Source organism: Mercenaria mercenaria, unplaced genomic scaffold (genome assembly GCF_021730395.1).
Source record: "Mercenaria mercenaria strain notata unplaced genomic scaffold, MADL_Memer_1 contig_895, whole genome shotgun sequence".
In the NCBI taxonomy this organism is placed as follows: domain Eukaryota; kingdom Metazoa; phylum Mollusca; class Bivalvia; order Venerida; family Veneridae; genus Mercenaria; species Mercenaria mercenaria.
In genome coordinates, this window is record NW_026463807.1 from 1 (window position 1) to 13314 (window position 13314).

A 13314-nucleotide genomic window follows, 5' to 3' on the forward strand; every position below is an offset into this window, starting at 1 on the left:
AATCGTCTTGATTCACGGGACACGTATATTTCTAAACCTACAAACAATTCTGTTTGGGAATGATCAATATACGGAAAATGAAAACACATTCATCTTTCTACAAGTTCAAAAATATATAAAACAGACAGGCAGATTCTAGTGACTTTCTAAAATATAAGAACTTCTTAAATATAAAAATATCTTAACTAATAGACGACACTTTAAAATGCTAGACAAGCCCCGCCTCTCTCTATCTCTCTCTCTCTCTCTCTCTCTCTAAAGGGTTGTTCTTTATATATATTTTTGTCTACCGACAAATCTGCAGTTATCAGGGCAGACATAAAATATATATCATATGTACATGCTAACAATGAATGTATAAATATTGAGAAACTGTAACTTCTTACATGTTATAAGTTGTTTCAGATGTGATGTTACACTGTACACATTGCATGGAGATTAAAACTAGATAAAGGGCTTGAAAAAAGGTTGACAGGTCAAACTTGTATACAGTTACGGTGCCGATTTCAGAAACTAATCAATGACCCACTAAAGGTTGTACAACGATTCCCCCACAGCGAATCATTCGCACAACAGGCTAGCCGAACCCAAACTTGCTCCCCAGCTTTTAAGTGGGTGACCACGGTAGCCGATCCTTGGATAAAGGCTTGAAAAAGGGTTTCTAAGTTGAAGAGCGTAAAGTGCTTATTTGGCAAAATTTGGCAATTAAAAGGCTTTTACTCCTGAGTGTCTAGGCATGCCTACTGGTTACCAAGATTGGATGAGTAATAATATATGTATATGAATATTCTGATCATGTTTGGTGAAATTTTGATATTGGCAAATAATTAAGGAACAACGTTTGGATTCGCCCAAAGCCCGCCGCGGGTCATTTAGTTAAAGAAACTTCAAGCAAAGCATATGATACATGTTCTTTTTTAAGATCACGCATTTTATGGAAAACCCGGACATTTGGTATATTCGGAAAGTTTATGTACACTAATTTCTATGAATTTATGGACTGTGTGTGGAAGGGTGTGTGTGTGTGTTGGGGGGGGGGGGGGGGGGCGTGGACGGAGGGAGGAGGCAACTGCAAGAACTAAAATGTCCATTTCATATTGAAAAAGCTGGCATCAATAATTGAGCTAAAAAAATTCATATATAACATACAGATTTATATATTTTACCTCACTGACGGTCTCAGTGAGCCCTGGCCTGTAAAGTTTTCAAACCAAATACACTAATCAAATCTTGTAACGCTTGTTTTGCCGATATTTTTGAATTACTTTATTAAAACTTTTGAAATTCTACACACACTTTGAAAATATATATTTTAATATCATGTGAAAATTACAGCGAAACCTAGTTTTGCTATCAAAATTATAGTTTGATTTTTTTAAATACCTCAACCAATTTCTTAAAAGTTGCAAAAGGAGTTGATAGATAAATTGCATTTAGTTCATTCGCTCAATTTTTTATGGTTACTTGTAAATAAAATTTTGTGTCGAACATCCCGATTACATAGATTAGTACGGTGATTTACTTAAATTGGTACTGTTTCCAGCACTCGCACACACCAACAATGGGAAAACCAACAATCGGGCACCGCCTTCGGATTCCGGCAGCCAAAATAAAGGTGGACACGATAACTTATTCACAGCAAAAGGCGTGGGGATTTTAAAGCAACGAAGCGCATAGGTGGAGTGAGGAAAAAGAGGAAAGAAATGCCAACAACAAACAAGATAACATACGCAGTACAAAATCCGAGACGGACAGAAAACAAGTTAAAAATAGGGGCACCGCCTTGGAACGGTCAGTAACCTATATAAAGGAAACTTGGGCTTTAAACGCGTTTAGAGCATGCCAAACTCGCATTTACCCAACCTTAAAGATTGCTGTTGTGATTCTTAATAAAATATGTAAAAAGATCTCTTGGAAGCAAAGAATGCAACAAAAACAGAATAATAGCAGACGTGGTTTGATTTTGTCTGTTCATGAGAGGTAATAAAATGTGCAGCACCTCTCACGCCTCCTAGCACCGGCTTAAGCGAAACTCTTTTACACATCTATTAAATAGACCAGAAAATATAATAAGCCGAAATTAAAACAAGATATTTTGTAATTCCGTATTATCATATATCTCTTAGCGTAGATAAACCTTACCATGTCAATAACCTTCATACATGATATTCTAGCCAAATCAAACCTTTAAACTATATGAAATGTATCATTTTATGGGAACAATATGTTGATAAATTCTAAGACATTCTCGTTACATTCGTCTAAATTTTAAACTCAAAATTTTGATTTAACTCTACCGAAAAGAAAAAAGTAATCACACTTTACCTTACCGAAATTGGCACCTTTTTTCGCTGAGTATCAGATGGAATGTCCCTTACAAAATATGCAGATGCTGTTCAAAACTGAATATTCACCTGGTAAGGACTTGTCAATTTTTATTATGAGAACAAACAAACAATCAAAATATTTGTTATGCTGTCAAATATTCAACCTCAAGTGAAGAATGACAAGTTAACAATCACCTAAATAGTGTAAAAACATGAGAAAATCGTGAATATCAAGGAAAAAAGAAGAAAACGGGGAAAAATAACTACACGGGAAGTTGAGACAACAATAGCAGACGAGGGAAAAACGTGAATAATTTCATATCTCTCTATTAAATAATGGTCAAATCGGTATAAGACGACCGTTGTTCTTCATTCGTACAATAAAGTAAGAGTGTAGAATGACAGTAAAGCAATATACCTTTTCGGCGTAAATGGAAATGTACAATACTACTTTTTACGTACTTCGATCTATTTCGAAGGGTTTTCTCAAAACATTGGACACATTAATTTTCAGCGAGTGTACATACAAAGTCAAACAGAAACGTACGTAGTAACAAGTTAAAACATAGCAAAAGTTCCTTCTAGGGTACATCTATATAGATATATCATGATCATCTTGTAAAAGTTTGCTTGCAATGTCTGTTTAAAATATTGGTCATCAGTGTGCGGAACCCCTGGATCGGACACAAGGACAAGACCATTCTATCTTATTGACATTCCGTATCCTCCCGCTTCATAATCAGGGAGATAGTGGTGCAGTGGTTAGCTGTTTGGAATACAACGCAACCATGCATTCGAAGGTAACGATAATATTTATTTTGTTTTCAAGTAAATTTGCTGATATATGTCTATCTGTTTACACATATGTTATGCTTTTCAAGAATGGAGGAAATAAAAGAATCAGTCAATCATCCTATGTTATCCGCGGAGCGCGAATAATAAGTTTAACGTTAGAGGTTATTTCTAAGGTCACGTGGTTTGATTGGCCAGCTTGTAAAGTTAATAGCTTTCGAGATCAGTTGCTCAGTCAAGTGTGACATACCGGCCCTAAGTGTTCTTCTCAAAGGAAGAAACAAAATATCAGACACAATCGAAACGTCGATAAGCAAAATCAGTTCTTCCTCGGGTTGTCTAACTCAGATGTGCAATGACTATATGATGCTTGGTATTAATATGAACTAATGGAATGTTATTCGTTGTTGTCTAGAGAACAGAGGCACATGATGTTGATGATTTATATCCAGTTTTATTTCATTTTAATGAGAACTGGAAAATGAGCTGGAAACGACAGTTTTTCACGGTGAAGGACCGACGGACGACGGATACCATATGCCTCAGGGGTCTTCGACACCCGGGGAATAAAAAAAACTGATGGTGGTTTTTCTGTTCAGATTCAATAATTACGGGACGGCCATTAGAAAATAAGAGGAGCTTGGCCTGTCAGATTTTGCTCAGACTCGTTTCCACTTTATTTACGTACATAAAAACTTGGTGCGAAACATCTATTTACGTAAATTTTACAATAAAACTGCGAGAAGCATTTTTTATGCGTCTTTGCAAACCATAATTTTAGTTTTTCTGTAAAGAGTATCATATAAAAAATAAACATGTATAAATGGATAAAAGCAACAGGTTATATGCAATAAGAACTTATTACGGTGTAAGCCTAAAGGTGAAATTTTTACATGTCATTTTTACACTTAGTTTTAATCGGCAACATAATTACTGCACGGGAAGCAATATATATCTGTGGATATCCTGGCTGGAATAAAAGTCAAATTATACCAATACTGTCTTTCAAACTGTAGGAACGGAACGGAATAAAATACTTGTAGTTGTTACGAGCGAAGCAAACGTATTTTTTGTTCAATATCTAGCACACTCGCCCGGATAGCTCAGTAGGGAGAGCACAGATCTACGGATCGCGGGGTCGTGAGTTCGATCCTCGGGCTAGGCGTATATTCTCCGTGACGATTTGATAAAATACATTGTGTCTTAAATGATTTGTCCTCCACCTTTGATTCATGTGGGGAAGTTCGAAGTTACTTGCGGAGAACAGGTTTGTACTGCTACAGAATTCAGGAACACTGGTGAGGTTAACTGCCCGCCCTTAACATGACTGAATAGTGTTGAAATACGGCGTTAATGTAGTTCTGTACGCTCGGAATATTTTCCCCGCAAATTGAATGTAGAATCCGATTAAACCCTGATATTTCAAAACCTCAGAATATACTTAAAGATCACCAAATTAGAGGAGGCAAATGTATTACGTCATTGTGGAAATATTCTATTTATTTAGAAAGTTTTAATATTCAAAATGGCGATATAGCAAACCATTTCTTAGGGTGGTCAAACTCAGCTGTGCTATGACTATGAGACTTAGTATTAATATTAACCGATTATACGTTGATCGTTACAGTGTCGAGACAACCCCCACCCCCCACTTTTGTCCGAAGTACATTATACATATACGTAGTCGTACACATATTCATTTACGCCGAAAAGGTCTAATTCGAACATGTGTTCCGAATGTTGCAGAAGCCAACAGTAGTATGCAGCAAATGATTTGAAGTCAGCAGTCTAACCAGCTCGGTCTCGGAGGCCTGGAGCTTTTTTTACAATGCCGATGTTAAAAGTACATTGTTAAAGTAAATATGCTACGTCAGACAGCGAACCGATATGATTGTCGATTTATTATTGTATGTATGGCTTGCCTAAACCTTAAATGTAAAGCTTTTGCGTTATGCATAAACTGTATTTCTTGTTGTAGGGGCTTACTATATTAATACTTTAAACGTTCATAAAACAGAAAACAAACGACGACTGAGTGTAAAGAATATGATTTTAATAAGTATTTGCTTTTAAACTGTTTTCAGACGAGTACCGTGATCTTGGTTACCTACTTTCGTTTGGAACTAAGATACTATTATACAATAATATGCGATTTATACGCGTATGCATGTAAGTACACTCTCGTTGGCTCGAACTCGAATGGTCCGTGAAAACGAATTGGAGAGATCGGTAATTCGAGACATCAGTATGGCGGCCATCTTTGTTTATACGTACATGGCGTGTATGACATAATTGACCCATATTTAAGCTGGAAATCAATTGGTAATTGTCAGATTCATTATAGTAAAGAGGAAATAAGAAACAACATAATTTAAATATAATTTTCCGACGATTTCGTCCAAATTGTTCTGTAGCCCTCTTTTATTGAGTCGGCCTTTTTTAACCAGCCCGAGAGAGTATTTTCGGTATGCTGAACATATCTGTTTTCGATTTCTGTCCCTTTTCACATTCCATTAAAGCATTATTTTGACTCAAGAGTCTTTGGGTCTAATTTTCTTTTAATTAATTGTTTTCCGGTAGCCGACTTACCTATCACCCTATTGCCGGGTCCTTCACTGGGTTGTACGACATGCATATTTGAACTTTGGAAATGTGAAATGTGTAAGATATCATCCCTATTTAAAGTAAAATACAGACATTCTTTGCTCAGACTTTGACAATTCATTAATCAAAACATTTATGTGAACGAAAATCATATAATTAAATTTGTTACAGGTATTAATTTCACAACGTGGTAAAAGTACGCGCACCGATTAAAGATTAAAGATTTCATATAATAAACGATACTTTTAGGTCGTCTTTACGTATCTTTATAGAACATCACTTTTCCTATACCTATTTTTATGAAAGTTCTATCATAAATTAACGAGAAAATGAAAAGAAAATAGGGGTTGAATAGTTCTAGTGAAATGCCAGTCAGTTGCGTTCTGCTACCCAAAAAATGGCACATATTTGCTATTGTCCGCACAATAAACACTTACGTCCGGTTTCGATCTGCAAAACTTGCCATGTGGGTGTATAAACATGAAAACCGTCTCATTTTAGGCAGAATGAATTCTGAAAAATATGATTAAAGCACTCGTTCTACAAGAAATTGCGCAAAAAATGGGAAAATTAGGATCTATTTATTATGGACTTCTTTCGACTACACCACGGAAGTACATTTTGTACCGAATTACTGACCTCGTTCCATAATGATAATGATAGAGGTACATAAAGTTTGTATCATGAAAAGATTTGTGGCAGACAATTGTCTGTTTGACCCATCAGGTGTGATTTACATTATAATTAAGGACTATGCTATTTTGAAATTATGAATTAGGTGGGTGGGGTACATGATATTATTTCTAAGAAATTTCGAAGTTACTGTAAAACAAACTTTATTCCAATGTGACAATACATTAAAACCGTGAAGTGCTGAACTCTTACTTTAATTAAAAAAGTAAAGTGAGAAAAGTTATCAGTATGTTCGGTCACAATTTTCGGTGCAAGTATTCTAAGTCATTAAGCATCCATGCGAAAATCTATAACATACATAATAAAACTGAACTATCCGTGTAAATGAGCTGAGAGCTATTTTTCTATTTCCATTCATTACTTTTCTAAAAAAACAACACAATTTACCAGGTGTCGGCAAAGTTTGTCATTTTTGTGCCCATGCCTTTACACATTAAAGAAGTCCGAACTATAGGTATGGTGTGCGAGAAGGGCCTGAGCGCTTATGTAGTGCGCATTTACAGGGGTTGTACTGCTCAGATAAATAAATAAATAAATATATATCATAAGTCTGCAAAGTGCAACAAAAGAAATAGCAGTATTAATTTTGTAATAATATTATTTATTTACAGGCGTATGTCTGACAAATGACATCGAGAACTCTAACGGACCTTTTAGAAAGCTGCATTTTCAAGTATCTGATAATTTCCACTTTGGTTAAAAAACATTTTTACAATAGATAATGACTGACTACAGAAGAAATATCACGGTAATGAAGATACGCTTGACCTAGAGAATGCTACAACCAACTAATCTTCAAAATTTAAGTTTAAAATTATATCAAACACTTTTGCTTTAATTAAAGGTGAAAAATATGAAAAACAATAATAGATCGTTTCGGACATGTTAGACAATGAGAACGCAAACATATGGTACGTATTATTAGCACGGATGATTTTGCACTGTGAATACATACCTTTTACACTTAACATTTAATTCCGCAAGTACATATACATATACACATATATATAGGGGGTTGGGATGGAGTGGGGGCGTTTGTCATGGGACTCATTCCGAAATGCCGGTAAGTGAGTCGCAAGCTAGTTAAATGAATGGTTATCGACTTCTATCCGCATGGTACCTGGCATAGTGGAAAGAGTTGGGAGGTAATTGGTAAGCACAATAAAGGTGTCTCATAAGCCAAATTGGCTGGCCCTTTCAATATGGATGACACTATAATAAACAAGACCTTTACCTTTTATACACTAGGAAATGTTTGTTTTACATGTAAGATCAAAGCATTAACCCCTCGTGAAAATATAATGCATGTGGCGTTCACTTATTTTGTTGGGTTTAGAGTAACATCGAAACGACACAATTAACTTTTCCCAGGTTTTGTTGGTGGGGAAAGAATCCAGGTGCCCCGCCAGACATTTTTCGGGCTCAGGCGAGTACTTAGATAGAGACACCAGCCTTCGATAAGTCAGCTGGATGTCTTCCTTACGTGAAGAGTTTTACACCACAAGTGAGGTTTCGATCCCACGTCGATTGCAAGAAATTCGAATTAACCATCCGGTCACTATAAAAGTGACTTTTGAAATATTTACCATCATGAAATTCTTACGCTGATTTTCATATCCTGCGAATTGATAAATTTTGTCTACGTTTTTCTTTTGCAAGTATTAAACTTAAATATTCAATTAAATTCCATTAACATAAATGATACTCTCAATGATATTTACCGTCAGAAATTACAAATGGTTTGTCGAATACACCATACTTTTAATTACAAAAGTTTACACACCATGAGGGTCGGAAAGCACGAATTTACATTCTTGAACGTATATGTGAATCGTCATGTTTGAAATGTAAACAAAGGAATAAAAGTAAATGTTTTCATGTTCGAGAAAAAAGATCGAACTTTGATTGTCAATGTTCCCGATACGGAATGATATATGAATGTATTAACACAAGCCGTTTCATCTTACGGGACTTACAGGAACATAGTAAGCGATTGTTTATTACAATTAAATTGTATTTATGTTCTAGTAATCTTTGACACTGATTTCGAGGACAAGCCGGATTTGTGACACATACATGTATGTTGTTGGGCTGGATAAAGATAGGTCCAAAATTGAAACCTAAAGCTATATTGTATAACTTCGTCGTTATTTCGGTGCACACAATTCGGTTGTTTAAACGTTAGAATATCAAAACATAACAGGAAATAAAACATATCTTTGAAAAAGTCCCCATCTTTCATCACTTGTTGGGTTGGCGCATGATTATAAATTTAATGTTAGTAGGCCGTGATGTTCATGAAGCCGTGTAAAGTGATAATTCTGATGACACTTTGGTTTTATTTTGTAATTGTGAGTGATCGTTAAGTGATCATAAAGTTCAGACAGTGGGATGTTATAAAAAAGTGATGCTTTGTTTAGATTAGAAAGTGAATCATACTATACAATGAGGAAATCTAAGGTAAAATACTCATTTTATTTCGTTCACTGAACAAAACATGGCGGACATATTTTTTTAAATGAGCGGTGCACGTGTGATTTGTGTAACACAGTTTAACGACATTTTCTTAGAAAACTAACGCTCAGCTCATTTACACTGACATATCCTTCTTAAATAATTGTACAAATATGAGGGACTTACGGTATCAAATACTTGCACCGAAAATTTCTATGCATTTTCTTCTAGTACACTGTTGGGACATGCTTTTGTGTGTCATTGATACTTCATAATTTACTCGGAAATACATGTTTTTATTATTAATCGTTTCTCTTTGATTCCTGTGCATTTCTCGCGTTATTACGACAATCTCAGTTTTACATAGGAATTTTACATTGTGAAAATAGCATAGTCCTTAAGCACAAGGGATCGGATAGGAAGTTTGAGACTTCCAGTTATCAGTGTTCTAGCCATCCGGAGTCGAACAGTATACAGTATAATATAAGAAATAAGATCAGGACCAGATTGTGAGTTCGAGCAAACGGGTGTATTCGAGCGATCCGGGTTCGAGCCAATGAGAGTCGACTGTAATTCATCCAGAAAATCAGAAAAAAGGAGTAATATTTACTACAATGCAACTTCTGTAGAGCAACTCTTTTTGGGAGATACAAATATTGACCGTTATGTAGAGGTTGCTGTTCTGGAGAGGTAAATTTGATAGTATATTTCAGCGTAGGGAAGTTTTAATGATGTTGTTATAGATAGGATTTTGCTTACGAGAGGGCCGCTCTGGAGAGGTTGTACTGTACGTGTAAAACCTCCTTTGGAAGCATAAAATCGAAATTAACAATATAACATGGACCCGGTTTGATCGAGACAAATTCATAAGGGGCAATTTATTTTGAAACATTCTTCAATCCCCTAATAATATTAATACTTATATGTTATAAGAACATGCATACTTTTGTAATACAAACACTTGCTGCAGTATCTTGACTGAGAGATGGGGAAAAAAATTCCCAAAAATAGAATTGGTTAAAACTTTGTATGTGAACACAGTTTCAAGTGAGAAACAGGAAAAGGCCAAAAAAAAAAAAATCATAGGTCACCGTGCTTGTTCAGGAGTTATCTGCCCTTAAAACTTGATTTCCTTCAATTTTGCATATACAGACAACTCCTGAACAAACACGGTGACTTTCGATTTTATTTCATTATTCTGTTTCTAACATGACACTGTCTTCATATACAAAGTTTGAACAACTTCTATCATTGGGATTATTTTTTAACTTAAAACTGCCGCATGCGTCCTTAAATGTGATGTATCAGTGCACAGAATGCATGGAAATTAAAACTAGATAACAGGTTTCTGAAAACGCAATTAAAGGTTGAGAGGTCAAACTTTAATAGCGTTACGGGGTCAATTTAACACACTTATCAATGAACCACTGAAGGTTGTATAACGAGCTCCGAATAGCGAACCATTCGCACAACAGTTTAGCCGAACCCATATTTGCTGCCCAACTCTTAACTGGGTGACCACGGTAGCTGATCCTTGGGTATGGTATCCGCTAACTCCCTTGCCGTATATTCTTGCAAGAACATACCCGTTCCTAACGATGTCTGCAGCAAACAAGGATGTGGCACGTCTATTGTCGCTTAAGATGGAAGCCGAAAATATATACAAGCCAGCTTTGGGGGCGGTAAAAATGCCATGGTAGGCGTTGTATCCATTCCCAATGTTAAGTAAGACTGTACTAAATACAACATGTTGATATACTCCAAGATGAGGATAAACTGCACCATCCCTTACAGCGTGAAAAGCAACCGGTGTGTGACACCCTGAAAAACCAGTAACAATTATAATTTAAACGAACCGGATATATCGGCATTTCGGCAGACTAAACAATACCCCTGTAACACTGCCATAAAAACCTGTTGCACAGCTTAAGAATCTCTGTTAAGAATATAATTTTTCGAATTGCATAGGAATGTACAAGTACTGTAATATCATTAATTTTCTTAAGGGACAAATTTAGGTAGATTTCACGGCTGAGTCAATTAAAAAAAAAAATTCAATGAATAAGAAAAAATCCAATTTATCCTATCTTCAAAATCTGATATCCATGAATTAAAATCCTCGAAATAGACGTTTTGACCAAAACCACAACATTTCATGCCCACGAAACTGATTTTAAACAGTTTCAAAAAAACCCTGCAACTCTTTGCTATTAAGTATTTTACCTTTCTGCCCTTTTAAGTTGTATATTCTAATTAATGCGAATTGTAAATAATATTGTCAGGTTTTAAAGAGACCCACACATTTTAGGCGAAAAGTAGTTTCTCTCAAAATTCAATAAAGAGTACTCTAAAAGTGACAAATGATTTATTGACATAAGATTTTTGCAAAAAATACCATGGGCGAGTAGCTTGAAAGAAATAGCAAGGAATACTCACTATGTTTAATCGTCTTTTCCAGTGCAGTTACTTTACTGATCAACTGATTTACAATACCAAAAATGTCTTCTGTATCACCCATGGCGTCTTCTGTTGTATCGTCCATGGCGTCTTCTGATGTATCGTCCATGGTGGAATATGGTCCCAGTGAAGTTTCGTTACGTACATCAATGGACTCTAAAGTGTCAAGGTAATCAAATTGCATATTGTGTGATTTTGAAATTATTTATGTAATCAATTATTTTGCAAGGAAAAAATAAAGGAATTCCGTTTTTATCATGTATATATTTTACTGGTAGTAAGTTGCTTTTAGGTCTTTTAAGCAACGCACGCTTTAAATAAAACAAAGAAGAATATCCACCAGGAGAATCCACATGCCAGAACTGCAATTGACAGCAAGTAAACGTCGCAACGCACGCACGCACGCACTAACGCCCCCCGCCAGCAACACACACGCGCGCACACACACACAAATAAAAGTACAAAACTGATAAATAAACAAACACCATGGGTTTGTAGCTATCAATGAAAAAATCCGTTTCATTCCAAAATCGTTTTCCAAATTACTTTTAAAATAACATGAAAGTTTGAAACTCTTTGAACTGATTATGTTTGAATAAAGTAAAAATAATCTAAAATACCTTCTGGGAAGTTGTCATAACTATTGACCAGTCTGGTAGATATCAACGCCGGAAAAGCGGCTAATACAAGCAGAAATATTACTGAACACATCCTGTATGTATATACACCACCTGTTAAACATAACATGAAAATATGGGTCTAAAATAGTTCTTGTATCGAGTCGCAATCAGTATGATAAACGTATTCAAAGTATTCTGTTTCGGCCAATTTTGACCTAAAATATAATCCCGGGATGACGGATATTTTAACAACATGTATTGCAAAGGAATCGTCTTAATAAAAACAGGAAATATTGAGCACAATAGTAAACCAAAATACATTGTTTTCAAGGGCCTCCGTGGCTGAGTGCTGATAGTCACTGACTTCGAATCACTTGCCCCTTATCGATGTGGGTTCGGGCCTCCATCGGGGCGTTGTATTTTTCACGTGGGGAAGCAATCCAGTTTCCGAAGGTCAGTGGTTCTACCCAGGTGCTCGCCCGTGATAATTAGTGCACTGATGCACACCTGAGGTCTTTCTCTACCATTAAAAGCTGGAAAATCGCCATATGACATAGTGTCGATGTGATGTGAAACCAACCCCGCCCCCCACCCCCATGCCTAAAAAACACAAAAGAAATCCACACATTTTTCAACAGGTGAAATGATGATACGGCAATATTTAATAACTAAATATGCGTATTAATAAATATTAAAATTTTGTTCGTTGCTTCTTGTTTATTTTTGTGTTAATTAAAATTTCAATAATATTTTAAGCCAACTACATTCTCAAAATCAAATAGTTAAATTAAAACATATTATATTGCATATGATTATAATTGTAAATTGTTGAAACATTAACGCAATAGCAACTGTAACATTTATCGTAAAACCGCAAAGTACGTAAATTTATTACCTTTCAGTTGAACTGTTTTCTGGCGAGGAGACGCTGTAGAAGTGTTTGAATGAGATTGATATGTCTGCAGTCTATGTCTCCTTTTTAAGTACTGTCTTCCGATGTCGTGATGAAGGCATGATCACGCACTAAACTCGTGCATTCCCGATATTGTAGCTATGTTCACTCATGAATAATATTGACCTCAAAATCGTTTTTCCCTTCGTAAGTTTCATGTTGGAAAACGTTAAAAGAATCTTATTTTTACAAAAAAAAGAGAAGATATTTGAGACTATTACATACTAAATATTTTTTCTTAACATGTAATTTAATGTTCTTGTTATCTATCTCGAGTTCATTCCCTTAAAAACACCGTGTCATCTTTTCTCCCTCAACATTAATAAATGACCTCCTTGGATGTCTAATTGCAAATAACTGACGTAAGATAAAAGACAAACGGTTTATTGAATCAAGGTTTAGTACGAAGCAATGA

At 35.5% G+C, this 13314-nt stretch overlaps 1 protein-coding gene across 1 annotated transcript; it reads right to left on the bottom strand.

Annotated features, from left to right (window-relative positions):
- Positions 1–10230: 10230 nt before the first annotated feature.
- On the bottom strand, positions 10231–12993 carry LOC128554953 (complement C1q-like protein 4). The gene is made up of 4 exons (XM_053536293.1): positions 12843–12993; positions 11948–12058; positions 11307–11483; positions 10231–10691 (listed from the first exon to the last, which is right to left on the bottom strand). Exons 2-4 carry the CDS (start codon positions 12036–12038, stop codon positions 10270–10272), a joined length of 690 nt encoding a protein of 229 aa, XP_053392268.1. The 5' UTR covers positions 12039–12058; positions 12843–12993; the 3' UTR covers positions 10231–10269.
- Between the last annotated feature and the right edge of the window lie 321 nt (positions 12994–13314).